The 15,090-nt window shown below is 38.4% G+C and overlaps 2 protein-coding genes across 3 annotated transcripts; one reads left to right on the forward strand and one right to left on the reverse strand.

The window, feature by feature from the left end:
- The first annotated feature begins 3,068 nt into the window (after nucleotides 1-3,068).
- hdc (histidine decarboxylase) lies at nucleotides 3,069-8,314 on the forward strand. Of its 2 annotated transcripts, none has more exons than XM_061740375.1 (12): nucleotides 3,069-3,150; nucleotides 3,287-3,459; nucleotides 3,577-3,690; nucleotides 3,809-3,931; nucleotides 4,040-4,177; nucleotides 4,256-4,399; nucleotides 5,488-5,554; nucleotides 5,684-5,846; nucleotides 5,973-6,063; nucleotides 6,153-6,251; nucleotides 6,372-6,473; nucleotides 6,753-8,314. In XM_061740375.1, exons 1-12 carry the CDS (start codon nucleotides 3,123-3,125, stop codon nucleotides 7,521-7,523), a joined length of 2,013 nt encoding a protein of 670 aa, XP_061596359.1. In that variant the 5' UTR covers nucleotides 3,069-3,122; the 3' UTR covers nucleotides 7,524-8,314. The 2 variants fall into 2 exon arrangements, with proteins under 2 accessions (XP_061596359.1, XP_061596368.1); XM_061740384.1 differs by having other exon boundaries at nucleotides 3,088-3,150; nucleotides 3,333-3,459.
- LOC133459959 (long-chain fatty acid transport protein 2-like) lies at nucleotides 7,648-12,306 on the reverse strand. Its single transcript, XM_061740396.1, has 10 exons — nucleotides 11,773-12,306; nucleotides 10,721-10,930; nucleotides 10,413-10,571; nucleotides 10,056-10,180; nucleotides 9,717-9,911; nucleotides 9,431-9,521; nucleotides 9,157-9,355; nucleotides 8,720-8,817; nucleotides 8,119-8,249; nucleotides 7,648-8,037 (listed from the first exon to the last, which is right to left on the reverse strand). Exons 1-10 carry the CDS (start codon nucleotides 12,239-12,241, stop codon nucleotides 7,864-7,866), a joined length of 1,851 nt encoding a protein of 616 aa, XP_061596380.1. The 5' UTR covers nucleotides 12,242-12,306; the 3' UTR covers nucleotides 7,648-7,863.
- Between the last annotated feature and the right edge of the window lie 2,784 nt (nucleotides 12,307-15,090).

A 15,090-nucleotide genomic window follows, 5' to 3' on the forward strand; every position in this document is an offset into this window, starting at 1 on the left:
CTTGCTTGTAATTAGCTGGGATAGGATCCAGCAGACCCCTGTGACCCTGCAAAGGATAAAGCCGGTATAGATAATGGATGGATGGGCAATCCAAGATGGACAATAAAATTCCATTGCCACTACCACTAAAACAATGACATGCACTCATCATATGCAGACCAATGCAAAGAGTTTGAGACACTTGTCTCGTGCTATAATGTAAAATGAGGTGGGTCATGCTGACCGCAAAGGCTTAAAGGTAGCCAATCATTTCAAAGAAAAACGATTGACAAGAAAATCTTAGAAAATAAATACACAAGTTAGGACAGTAAATATTTTACCAGTTTTAATGATATATTTTCTTAGTAAAGCATAAAAGCCGTTCTGGCATGGAGGACGACAAAGGATTTCGTCCCATTCTCTCCAGAAACACATCTAGAGTTGTGCAATAGTACAGCATCATCTTTGAAACATTTAATTTTTTTTGTTTGTTTGTTTATTTTTTGTCTCAGAATTCTCCATATATTATAATTGCTTAAAACTCCATACAAGCCAGTTCAGTACACATACTGGACTTTAGACATTTGTAATGTGTTGCTCGGTTGTCATTGTCTGTCAAAAATTACAAGCAAAGAAAACATGTATTATTTTGAATACAGCACACTTTGCTGTAAAACATCAATGTGCTGCTACACAGAAGTGTAAATTACATTTCATATCGGCATCTACATAATCCTGTACCACACCTTGACTCTGGACTTTTTCACAATAACAATCTGGATGATCGTTTCCATCTTTGATTTGGATTATATGGCATCCATTACTTCCAAAACAGATCTGGAAGACTGATTCAGTTCTCCATTGAACGGTCAACACATTTCAGCTGTATGACGTGTATCTCAGATGCCTAAAAGCCCAGAGATGTTAACAAGGTTAACAAATTGCATCATTTTTATTCAGTAAAGCTTCAAGTGGCAAAAGTAGACGTATATGATAACAAATTAAATAAAGATATCTTGGATTTATACTGTCTCAAAAAAAAAGATGACAGCAATATACATGTTTTGGTGTGTTACTCAGATCCCTGCCACAATAAAGAAACATGTCTTAAAGTTTCTTTCCTTTTTTTCCAATTGTATTCACAGTCTTATCATTCCTCATTGGTGTATCCTTTCTGACTCATTTCAAACTTGGTGGCCATATCCTCTCTCTGTGAACTGTCTTTGACTTTTAATCTGCATTACCAAGCCCATATGAAAGTACTTTTACCGATCAGCTACCATCACATTGACATTTTCTTTTTATTTGAATAAAAGCAACAGAATAAGACAAACACAAAGCACTTTGTCTTTGATGTTACAAGGCACTGGGCAATTGCACAATTACGACTGAACCTGCTTTCATCAGGCCCAGACTCTCAAGAGTAAAGGCACAATAGTCGCAGTGTGCTTGGCTCAATGTCACATTTATTTGTATACGTACACCAGCTGTCATGGGTCAGTGCACGCGACTGGGTGTTGTGCCGTCAGTGGGGTAAAAAAGTCTCTGTCACACTTATTGCTCAGAGTTAAAGATCTTCATGTTTGTAATATGTTGGAAACTTAGATTTGTGTTTTATCATTTAAATCTGCAGGAAGTGTGGAAAGTGTGAAGAGAATGAAAGAGCGAAAGAGTGGGGAAACAAACATCAGACCTTCATGGAAAAAAAACAAACACCCACGTTCTTGCAGATGCTGGATGGATTATCTTTATTGGAAGAGTACTTCATGAACCACCCTGTTGTTTACCTGGATGAATGAGGAGTGAATGAATAATGGAACCATTGTGAGTGCTTTGAGTGTCCAAAAAAGCATGATATAAATCAAATCCAATATTATCATAATATTATTATTACCAGTACTTTTAATACATGAGCTTTCTGAAGAGAACACCACACTGTATGTTTATTAAATATGTCACTTTTATAATGATGAGTATGATGGTCATTTGACTTAGATAAACATCCTCTAGGCTTCTTTTAGTTTGAGTGAATTGTTTGCCTTAATACAGGCCCCTCAGATGTACCGATAATGGTACCACATGACAGCGATGTCAAGCACAATGCCCGGTAAACACCAGCATGTGTGAGCAGTGCAGGTGCTGCTTGAGCTTTTGTCATAGTTTAAAAGGCAGCGATAAATTGTGACAATAAATGGGTTAGGCCTATTCATCTTTTGATTTGTTTATTCTTTCGCATTTTGCATAATGTTCCTTATATGTCGCCTTTTGTTTGGTTTGTGAGGTCATCAGGGACCAAATATTGTTATGTTATTGTTTTGCTCTAAAACCTCATCTGAGATTGGTTAACTAATTGATTGATTGATTGAAATCTTCATTTCGAGCATATTAATTATAAATACTAAAAAATAACAATTACACAAAACATCAGAAAAGAATACAAATAAACAGTCATTAAACAAAATCAAAGGGAAATAAACCTTCAAGCCCGAAAAGGAGTAGGATGAAGTAAAAAACTTATGAGGTCCTACCCCTTGTTTCTATTTCAATTTTTGCTTGAATACAAATTAAAAAAAAAATTAACAGCACGCTTTACTTTATCACTAAGAGATGACTAAACTTATAACCCAGCTAAAAATTATGATGTACTAGTCATATTTGATTACACAGTGTTATACAAGCAATTTCATTTAAGCAAATGGTGCAAATGATGTCATACATGGGAAAATCAGGTTGGTAAACTTTCCCCTGATACAGACACTTTTATTTAAACATTGGTATTTTTTGGCACTGAAAGGTCAAAAGTGTGAGTTTAAATGAAACAAAATGGAGAAATGTATTGCTTTGCCACACATTTAATGACGTCTTTAACATCACAATCTTCTTCAATTCATCTCATGAAACATACAAGATTTTTTCACACGGAGGGAAAGTAAATATCGAGTACAAACGTGGGCACTCTGTGTGACGGAAAGAAAACATAGAGGGCATCTGTGTGCCGACGTAAAATGCGTCATAAATTTAGGGCGTGCTCCTCACAACAAGGTTCATATAGTTCTCTGATCTCTGCCGCTGAATACACAAAGCATCCCTTCAGCAGACTGTGCCTCATAAAAGATCAAACTGAAAAGGTCTCATCTCTGAAAATGCAAGCTGAGGAATACAACCGTAGAGGTAAGCGTAGGTTTTACTACATAGACCCGTGATTATGTTAATGTTATGTTTATTACTATAAATGAATAAGAAAACAATAAGTGAATTATCTATGTGTAAATAGAAGCATTTAACATGAATGTATGTTGCGGGTCAGGTAAGGAGATGGTGGACTACATCACACAGTACTTGTGCTCCATCAGGGAGAGGAAGGTCATTCCAGATGTGAAACCAGGCTTCATGCGAGAGCTTCTTCCGGACACTGCACCAACAGAACCAGAGGACTGGGAAAACATCTTCAATGACATTGAGAAAGTCATAATGCCTGGAGTCAGTCCACAGTTTTCCTAAATATTCAGTCTAAAGTTCAAAATGCTTATTTTTACAAAAAATGTCCTCAAATGTCATTATGATAAAGAAGCAAGTGTGTCCTCTCTCTGAGCTCAGGTAGTTCATTGGCAGAGCCCTCACATGCACGCCTACTTCCCCAGTCTGACTTCGTGGCCCTCAATGCTTGGGGACATGCTAGCTGATGCCATCAACTGTGTTGGATTCACTTGGGTAAGGTGGATATATACAACACCAATTCATGTCATGTCATTTAGAAATAGCCAAGAATTTGCATTCATGAAGTACCATCGAGATTAACTCTAGTTTGGCGTTTTCGGGGGTTAAACAGGCCTCGAGCCCAGCTTGTACAGAACTGGAGATGAATGTGATGGACTGGCTGTGTAAAGCCCTGGGGCTGCCTTTCTTCTTCTTGCATAATCATCCTGACAGTAGAGGTGGAGGCATGCTGCAGGTTTGCAAATGCATTTGCTGTTTGTTTTGAACGCCATATATAGAGCAGACTCTTTTTCAAAAAATCTCAAACCTTTTTTTTCTTCTCTGACCTGACCTCTCCATTCAGAGCACAGTCAGTGAAAGCACACTAGTTGCTCTGCTGGCAGCGAGGAAAGACAAAATTCTCCAGATGAGGGCTGAACTGGAAAAGGACGTGGATGACTCAGTCCTCAATTCAAGACTCATTGCTTACGCTTCAGATCAGGTAGGTGATACCGCCTTTTCTTCAGCAATCTTCTCAGTGGTCTGGTAATATAGACTGATTTTATGACCGCTTTTGCAGGCTCATTCCTCAGTTGAAAAGGCAGGTCTGATCTCCTTGGTGAAGATCAGGTTTCTGCCCACTGATGAGCAGTTATCTCTTCGAGGAGACACCCTGAAACATGCCGTTCAAGAGGACAGGAGGCTGGGACTCGTCCCTTTCTTGGTATGTACTTGACAACTAATGACGGATGGACACCGAGGGTCAGTGAGGCGTTTAAGAGGAAAATTTGGAATTCAAATCAGTTGCAATGCTTGTACAGCATTTAAATGCACATGCTTTGGTACCAGAAAAAAATTATTAGTTTGCTACCTAAACTATTACAGTACTATAGTACTGCCAGGTTGCGATGCAAATACAAGCAGAAACTGCTCAACTGTGTCTTTCCTGTTGGTAAACAAACGGAAACATCAGAAATGTTTTCTTGTTTAAGAAGCACGTTTAATGATACATATGCTCACTGTACTGCTTTCTCAGTAATCTCTGTTGCAGCAGTGAACCTTAAAACTTCTGGATGTGCTGATGTGAGCAAATGTTATACTCTTCTTAGATTTAAACCGCAAAGCCATTTGAAGACAGTACTCAAATTCACCATCTGAGTTACCATCTAAAGGATAAAACACACAAAAAATTGATACAAAATAATAATAATGATAATAATGACAATAAAATGTTATATTATCATCAATCCATCAGTTAACCAGTATTTATGGCTTGTAAGTTGTTTAATAGATACATTGCCAACCCGGGAGACCTTGTGAAACTTCAAAACTATTCATGCTGCGCCCCTAAAAAGCAAAGATATGTTTTAAAATAGTATAATTTTATGAATCTAAATGAGAAATGATTGGTGACATAAAGAAGTAAATGAGCACCTTCCAACAAGTTATATAAACATGCAGTATCATTTTACCAAAGCTTAACCCAAAGCTGTGTTTAGCAATAAAATAAAATGAGATCAAATAACATGTTATAAAATATTTTGTAATATGTGCAGATATGATACAAAATAAAACGTTTTAAATAAAATAAAATCAATCTGAGTCCTCACAAGCACCTAATGTATTCTTCTTTTTGTTGACCATACGTGTAATAACATTTAAAATCAGTTAAAACTATTTTGCATAATCAATTCAACCAACAAACAAACAGTAATTGCCCCCTCCCACTTCTTAAAAATGATAAAAGTCCAAATCACAATACAGATATTGGCTTTCCCATCTCACCTTGGATTTTCTTTCTCTCTTGTTCAGCTGTGTTCAACTTTGGGAACTACAGGAGTGTGCGCCTTTGACAAACTCTCCGAACTGGGACCAGTTTGTGTGTCTCCAAAGTTTAATTCCAAATATATATATATAATCTTTAAACACTGCTTGTTAAGTCTGAAATTGTGTCTGTTAATAAAGAAATACAGAATGTAAAAAGTGAAGTATTAAAACCTTTTCACAGGTGCAGAAGAGGGACTCTGGCTTCATGTAGATGCTGCGTACGCTGGCTCGGCCTACTTCTGTCCGGAGCTCCGCTGGTCCCTGGAGGGCATTGAATTTGCACACTCTTTTGTCTTTAATCCCTCCAAGTGGATGATGGTTCATTTTGATTGCACGGCCTTCTGGTGAGTGAGGATATTATCTCTCCCTGTCTTTAGCATGAACTCTGAAAACACATCTGGAATTGAAAAACCAGTTAATCCAAAACTAGTTTTATCGGCCGGTAACTCGTTTTAACCTTGTTCGATCAGGGTAAAGGATAAAAACAAGCTGCACCAGACCTTCAGTGTTGACCCTGTTTACCTTCGGCATGAAAACTCACAAGGAGCCACAGACTTTATGGTATTCTATTATCATGTTTTCATTTAATTAAAGGTTAAACCATCTCAGAAGTTAAGTTTGACTAAAACCTACTTTTACCTGTCACCCAGCACTGGCAAATTCCTCTCAGCCGACGTTTCCGATCCCTCAAGCTCTGGTTTGTCATGCGCTCCTTTGGGCTAAAAAACCTCCAGGCTCATATAAGACATGCAAGTGATATTTGATTCTATTTTTGTAAATAATTTTTAGGAATCACTATCAAAGAAGATTTAACGTGTTAAAGTGAGATTCAATGAAGTTTCAGAATGTTGTCTTTTCTGTTCTTTCAGGGGATTGAGATGGCAAAACTCTTGGAGTCTAACATACGGAATGACTTAAATTTTGAGGTTCCTGCTGAGAGGCACCTCGGCCTGGTGGTGTTCTGTCTGAAAGTATGTAGTACCGGTACCTCCTTGACCTCGGTAGTAAACTATTCAAATGTGCTGAATATGGTTTTGCCATTTGTGTGAAGCAACAAGCCCGTTGTTGGCTAATCATTATTTAGATATAAAACTGTCCAAGTCGCACCTTGATCAAAGGTGACTTAGCTGTATACAGTTTTATCGTGCTCACGTGAAGGGCACGGAGTAGTGAACGTACAAGAGTTGAGCTCTCCATACATTGAGTTTCCCCCCCCTTCTCTTTTCTGTCCTTTTTTCTTTATATCCTAGGAAGGAAATGACTCGACCCAGGAACTGCTAACGAGACTGACCCGTTCTGGCACCATGTACCTCATCCCTGCAGAAATTCACAGCAAATTCATCATCCGGTTTACAGTGACCTCACAGTTCACTTCTGCCGATGACATCCTTAAGGACTGGGGCATTATTTCAGAAACTGCCTCCACTCTTTTGGCTGAGATGAAAACCTTGAATAATGCTGATAAGTCAAAATCAAAGGAAGATGAGGTGACAGGAGCTGAGCAACACCAGAATCAGTCAAGTGCTTCCACTAATAAGAAAGACGATGCTGGCAATTTTCAGGTGGAGCTGTGGATCGACAAGGCGTGGAATCGACCCAGGAGACCAATGCGCTCACTTAGCTGCAGCAGCGAGCCTCTCCCGTGTACTTACATTGGGCCAATGCCTGGCTACGACTGTGAAACAAGACCCGGATTCAAAAATGCAGCAAGTGGCCTTCCCACAGCTGCACCATCAGTGGCAAGATCTGGTCCAGTGTTTGAAGTTATTGAGATGTCTTCAGATCTCCCGGGCAAACAGGTCACGAAAAAGCTGACAAAGTTCTACAGTGTGCCCAGTTTCTGCAACCAGTGGGTCCAGTGTGGTCGGCCCCAGCTGTGCTGCCCTATAAAGGTCTCACAGACACAGAAACATTTGCCCTCCACCTGCAGAAGAATGAATTACATGCCCACTTCTTCTCTAGCCAAGACCGCTCCAACCAACACTTCACTGGAGTCTGCACCTGCAGCTACACTCCTCTAAAAGCTCTGGAAGCAACGGACAGTAGTTCACACCGACAGGAAAGTTCTGCTATTGATAATCAAGTTGTGTGCCTCTCAGCTGGATGTGCTGGTGCTGAACATGCACAGACAGACACATTGATGATCACTTACAATCATGGTTTTTTTTCTTCCTTCTTTTATTTCTTCCTTTAAAATGGTCATGTACCAAATGTTTCCCACACAAGGTAAAGAACTCATGACATATGTTGTATATACATGCTGACTGTACAAGTTATTTGTGATTATTTTTCATCCTGTCCCCTAAGGCCAAAACATGAATTGGACGGTTTGACAATCTAATAATAAACACTGAACAAAGATCAAAGTCTGAGCGTTCCCTCTGCGATGTTGCTGAATATCTCCTGGGTCATGGGCACGTAGCCCGTATTGTCCTGCAGGAAGAATAATGGGTCCTTGATGACGGTGGGGTTGAAACCCTCTTCACCCAGCTTAACCTTCATCTGCTTATACGTGCCAGTCAACACCAACGCATCCTGCCCCAGAAAAAACCTCATGAATATTTATGGTTGTTAAGACATTTTCATGCGTGTGTAAATGTGACAGTCTGCGTTCACCTGTATGCGTATGAAACGTGGCCTGGCATAGCTGGGCAGGTAATTTTTGACATGCTTGTACACAGCGTTGCCATCAAAGTCCATGTTTTCCTTCAGCTTCAGTGCTGCCATTCCAATCCTTCCCTCATGTCCTAAACAGTAACAAATTAAAAAAACAGATTCATTTCAGAGTTTTCTGTATATATGTGTTTCTTATTATGAAATAAAATCTTCTTTTAACTACATTTGTATCCAAATATATAAAGAAAACTCCTGCACACCTTTTTCTCATCTCTTGATGCCTTTTTCAAGGCATCACGGTTTGATGCCTTGAAAAAGGTCCATGACCGAAATGTTGGCCTAATAAACGAGTGCACGGTGAGAAGAAGGTGTGCAGGAGTTTTCTTTTTATATTTGGCTGCAGCTTTCCTCCTCCGACGCACCTTTCTGCAAATCCGGTGTGAAAAAGGTTTTCTACTTCAATTACATTTGTATGAAAGGTTATACATGACCAAGATCTTTTAATGAACTTTTGAAAATCCAGGACAAAGTTCTCAGGTGAACTGCTGTAAAACGTTCATCTATGTTTCTATTAAAACTTGTAAAACTGCTAATGATATACCTGGCACCTTCACACCATAGACATTAGCCTCCTCAACGAAGTCCATCATGAGCAAATGATCCGCCACCTCTGTGGTGGCCACGTTTTCTCCTTTCCACCTGCATATGTTGAAAATGTTGAGTACATTTAGATCTTTAAACAGAAGTTGGCAGCTTGAATTTAAAACTTTTCGTTACTCATTTGCTTGTACTGTCCCTATGTCAAGGTATAAAGAAATGTACTTTATCTTTGTACTTCAAATGCTCTTTGCCAAAATTCATCATGTCTGAACAAATCTTGGACAAGTCACAGCGACTGTCGTGGCTATTGATCTGTGCAGACATGTGCAGACTATTCTGCGTGTCCCGGCCTTCTTCAGTTTAAAGTAGGTCTTCTGGTTGTGTTGAGATAGTCTAAATTATGGTCTCAAATTTGTTCAATTAGTCTCATCAACAAACCTGAAAGTGTCTCCTATGCGGTCCTGAAAGAAGACAAATCCCTCTTCGTCTATCCTCAAGAGGTCGCCAGTGTTAAAGTAGAAGTCTCCATTCACGAACACGTCTCTCAACTTCTTTTTCTCTGTCTGCAGCTTGTTCTTGGCATAGCCTATGAAAGGTGATCTTTTTCCAATCTTTCCCACTAACAAACCGGTCTCTCCTGCGGGTGAAAGAAACAAACAAGATGTACTGAAAGCACAAAGGACGCCATTCGCTTCGAAGGAGAATGACTCACCTCTGGGGACTTCGATGCAAAATCCTTTAGAGTCTCTGACTGGCTCCTCTTTCTCTGTGTCATACCTGATGAGGGCATATGGAAGTGACATCTGTAAAGTAGTTTAATAACATAGCAAAGAAGAAGTTGTAAGTGACCAACGTGCATATCAAGTACATATCATGTAATTATGTAAATTACCCTGCAAACGGTTTACAAGAGAAAAGCCAAACCATTTAGACTTTTTTTTACAATATTGATAATAATGAAACCCTGAAAAAATAGATGGAATATCTCCAGTTCTCACTTTGATGAGAAAATGCTCCCTGCCAATAGCTCCAATTTTCCCAGCGTAGTTGATAAAGCCAATATTTCCTTCAGTTGCTCCATAGCATTCAAGGATATTAATTTTTCCAAATCGCTCCAGAAAGTCAGCCCAGGTGTCTCCTCTCATGCCATTCCCCAAAGCAATCCGCACTTTATGATCCTTGTCATTGTCTTTCTAAAAGGGAGAATGGAAAATGGGCATGAAACAAAACTTTACCAGCCTGACAGATGTAACTGCAAATGTAATGCCATGAATTAGGAAACTGATCAAATTTGTCACAATATTGGTTTAAAAAGGTGATAATGGGCTAATATTTACCCTTGGTGCATTGCAGAGGTAACGCATGATCTCTCCTATGTACTGAATTACAGTCACGTTGTATTTTCTACAGTCGTTCCAGAAGTTGGACGCAGAGAATTTACGTCTTAAAACAATGGTGAGACCTGGAAAGGGAATGGCACAGATATCAGTAGGTAAACTGTGCATCGATGAAAACTCAGTCAGTGTTTGGAGCTTTGTAAACTGAACTTTAGGACTTTGAAACACAAACAATGAAAATCAGAACAAGATTGTCCGTTGTTTGAGGTCATGTGCATGTTGTTTTAACCGGTAATAAACCTGAAGTTACTGGAGTGCAGGGTTTGTTTTACTTGTTAACAATGTTTCACACACTACCTTTGTCTATGGCTCCACCAAGTCCCATGAGGAAAGCAGCAGTGTGGTAGAGGGGCATATATATGTAGATGATATCGTTTGAGCGCACGCCTGCAAAAATCTGAAGAAAAGAGGCCAACCATACCCTCTCGTGGTTAATTACAGCCGCTTTAGGAAGTCCTGGAAGATAATGCCGCTATTAGAATCGAGAGATAGTGTGGGTTTTATAACCCTACATCTGTCACTCAAGGCCATCACAAACATGAAACACAGTGGAATAATAAAACACTCAGAATACTGTTCAAGGTCAGATACGCCTGTCGGATTACCTGTGGTCCCTGAGGTGTAGATATACAGAGCAGGAGTCTTCAGGTTAATGTTGGACCTCAGCTGTGGTGAAAGAGGCTCATCTGAGGCCTGCTGGATTTTATCAGAGAGGCTTTCGATGCCCTCATCATCACAGTGCTCAGTGAGAATGAACACCTGGATGCCCTGCTCCCTCAGGGAGGGCAGCACCTCCTTTATGGCTTCTCTGAGATCTGGTGAGCGGCACATAATAATAATAATAATGATGATAATAATAATAATAATAATAATAATAATAATAATAATAATAATAATAATATAAATAATAATATATAGTAATAATAATGATATATAATAATAATAACAATAATATATATATATATATATATATATATATATATATATATATATATATATATATATATATATATATATATATATATATATATATATATATATATATATATATATATATATATAACCGCAACACAGAAATATTTAAACATGGTCGTATTTAGTACTTGCTATGTTCTTGCCAAAAATAAATCACAAAACTACTATGGAGGTAGATTTGTTTCTTAATTATTCAATAAAAAAATATTGTTTCGATCAAAGAAAACATTTTCAATCCAAAAACAAAGTGTTCAAATGCAATCTTTTGGTTATATGATAAAGACACAAATGTCCTATAATATGGCACAAACACAAAACAACACTATTTCAATCAAAAAAGTTGCTTCAAACAAAAACTTGTTCAAATGCATTTTTTTGAGTCTCAAATATTTTTTTGCAATCTAACACATTTTTTTCTTTGATTGAAATAAATGTATTTGATTGAAGCAATCTTTTTTTGATGATTTTTGATCTTTTTGAATAATTAAGAAACAAATCTACCTCCTCCATAAACTACCAGGAGATAAACAGTTCAGTCAGGGTCAACTTTAAATGTAGAAAACTAATTTAAGAGAGATTTAAGAGAGGGGACAGATGAACATCCATGACTCCTGTTGCATCTGAATGATATGAACTTAAAAGATGAAATGAGCTTTGCAGGGATGAGTGTGTCTCTGCTCACCTGCACCAGCGATGAGGACCTTGGCTTCGCAGCAGGAGAAGCAGTGCAGCAGGGACTTGGACCTGATGTTGCAGTTGAGCAGAGCAGCCACGCACCCCAGCTTGGCCAGTCCGAGCCAGAGCCACACGTACTGGGGCTCGTTCCCCAGGAAGAGGGCCACCGTGTCCCCCTGCTTCAGGCGCGCATGCGCGGCCAGGGCTCTGGCCACCTTGCTGCTCTCCCTGTCCACCTGGCCGTAGGTGTACGAGCTCTCCTCGAACAGGATAAACTTCTTATCTGGATGCCTCGCCGCTTTGTCAAGAAAACTGTCCAAGAGACTGTAAAACTTTTTCTTGAATTTGTGTATTCGCAAGCCGATGCAAATGGCGTGGACTGCGTAAAGCACATCTCCCACAAAGTAAGGGTTCCGCCAGTAAATGAATAAGGGCAAAACTGCCAAAACGGTGCATATCACATATGCGATCATCATATCGGAGCACTGCTGCACGACAGCACTTTAAGGGTTCACTTGCAATTGTAGCAAGAGTGATATTCATTGCTTACGCCTCTTGAACTTTGTTCGACTTTGTCCTGGTTTGTGGGAGTTAACTGTTTGTGCTTACAGGAGAGATTGTTCTGCTGACAATTACCCCCCCTACTGGGAGAGACGTCATTGTTACACGTGGTCGTTTAATTGTACGTACTGATACAGTCACATTTTACCCAAACGATACAATATGCACGACTCTGTGATCACGTTTGAATAAAATTATGTTGTGTTTTGTTTGAAAAATATACAAAGTAGCTTCAAAGCTTCATGGGCGTCTAGTTTTTTTTGGTTTGCCCTACATTTTTTTGGCCTCAACAGAGATGATTATCGGGAACCAACAAATACATTATGTATTAATTGTTAGATGCTCAAATGTAAGGAACATGTTGATTTCAAAATATCAAAGTTGATGTACAAGGCTTATAATAATCTGTTACCATACTGTATCCAGAAGTTGTTTCAGCAAAGACAAAATGTAGATGAACTGAGAGGAAGCTGTACAGTATGTTCACAAACACAAAGAACAGAGTGGATGTCAAACATAGATGTGTTTCAGTTTATGGGGTTAATCTGTGGAATGTTTTGGAAATGGAAATTAAAGAGTGCAGTACATACCAAATATTAAAAAAAAATATTGAAGAACAAGATGCTCATTCAGTATGATCATATTGTATGAGTGTTTATAAGTGTCAGAACTTAAACAGATAATAGGTCTATGCAGTATATTGAATGTTTTCAATATACAAAAAGTATATGAAATGTTTTTCTTTTAATTGATTTACTGCTCTGTATCGGTATATGTAGGAACTGACAGAAATTAATTATAAAAGGGTAGGCGTAATAATCTAAGCTTCAGCCTACACCTTTTCGGTCTTGTTTTGTTTATATATTTTGGTCTAATGCAATATTAGCATTAACTTAATGTTTATTTGTTGTTTTCTTTTCTTTCATTTCTTTTGTATTTGAATTCTTAATTTGGAAATGACTGAAATAAATAAACAAACAAACATGAGATTCTGATTGGGTGTCATTACTTTACAAAACTTCACGCAAGGATACGGCTTGTTTTATTTCACATAAAGCTAATTTATTAGTTATTAAGTTATTATTACTTACTTTGCTTTCAAATATATGTCTGCTTCTCATTCATATACTGAAAATGATACAACCCTAGGAGTTATTTCAGGCAGGCGATCTCTGCAGTGCCTGCACCTGCTTATTCAGCCTTTTGAATGGTTCATTCCAATTACTCACTTTGTTCCTTGACCTATTTAAGGAGCAAGAAGTATACATTTTTAGATGCCTTCGGATGTCTCAACCAAGCTTCCTCTCAATCCCACCCCCACCCCTGTAGTAGTCCTACACCCCTGTATTAATGTGTAAGCCTGATAAACTTTGCTTGAATGGAGCCTAAACGCCAAAGTCAAATATGTGTTACAGAAAAGTGTTTCAAACTTACTGTGAGAGCTGTTTGACTGAAATACTGTACAATGGACAAAGCATCAGTCATGTGACCTTTGATGCTTCCTTCTCAAGAGCTTCTAGCTGCAGATTGTGTAAACACTGGAGCTCCACTGACCTCCATGACCTGCTGAGTGTTTAGGTTTAGGGTTATGTGTCAGAGAAAGTTGCTCCATTGGCTGGAAGTCACATGGTTCCTGCCCAAAGTGAAGGTCAACTCTGTACAGTCTGGAGCTACATCCTCTTACAAAAAAGAGACCTCAACTGAGATAAACAGCCGATTACTTTGCTTAACATGGCAATGGCTGATGAGGAAGTGATAATGACTAGCATTGGCTGAGCCAACTGTCAATCAGTCATATTAGAATTAAATCTATTGCTTTGTATTACCCTGACTTGGTAACAAAACATGATTACTGTACCCCCAGAGTTATGGATGTGGAATCCCCAGACACAATTTTTTTTTTTTTTTTTTTTTAACAAGGCTTTATACATGTTTATATCTGTTGTAAAGTTGAACATTTTAACATGGAAGTCTGCAGAGATTTACACAATTTTGGAGCCAGCCTCTAGCGGCCAGTCGGGGAATTGCAACAAATCTTATTTCCGCATGGGATTCAACCTAGGAGATAGCAGGTTCTCATCTACCTATTCTTATTGTAGTGAAACCCCTACACACCCGCTGGACACAACATGTAGCAACTTCTAATCACATCAGAGATAGGACATTCGAAGCCCTTAAGATGATCAAAGGTTAAAAATTAATCTATTACAGTGCTAGAAAGACAAACACAAGAATCGTGAATCTATTGTTAAATTTAAATTAAGCTTAAAAATGAAACCTCCCTGATTCATCTAAAATTAATTCTGCTAAGGGTAGCGGAAGCACCACATGAGTGCATGAACATTTGAGGGAGAAATGCATATCAAGAAGATGATTAAAATTTCACAAAAAACAAGTCAAATACATTCTTGACTTCCCAAACTTGTAAATTTACGACCGAGAGAAATAGAATTTCTGATTTTGTGCACTTGAAAATGTGTAAGAGAAAACTGAAAAATTCTGACATCATAAATTCAACATTTGTTCAAAAGAAAACTCAGAAGTTCTTACTTTATAACCTTGCAAATTTACAGGAAAAAGCTCAGAGAAATCTGACTTTATAAACTTGTAAATTAGGAAGAGAAACAATTGGAATTTTGACTCTACGACTTTGTAAATTTGCAAGAATTTCTGAGGCGTAACTTGGCATAACCAATGATTCATAGTGAAATACTGAAATGTTATTACATAGGTGAAACAAATGAAAATTGATCCTATCGTTTCC

This window comes from Cololabis saira, chromosome 2 (assembly GCF_033807715.1).
Source record: "Cololabis saira isolate AMF1-May2022 chromosome 2, fColSai1.1, whole genome shotgun sequence".
Classification (NCBI taxonomy): Eukaryota; Metazoa; Chordata; class Actinopteri; order Beloniformes; family Belonidae; genus Cololabis; species Cololabis saira.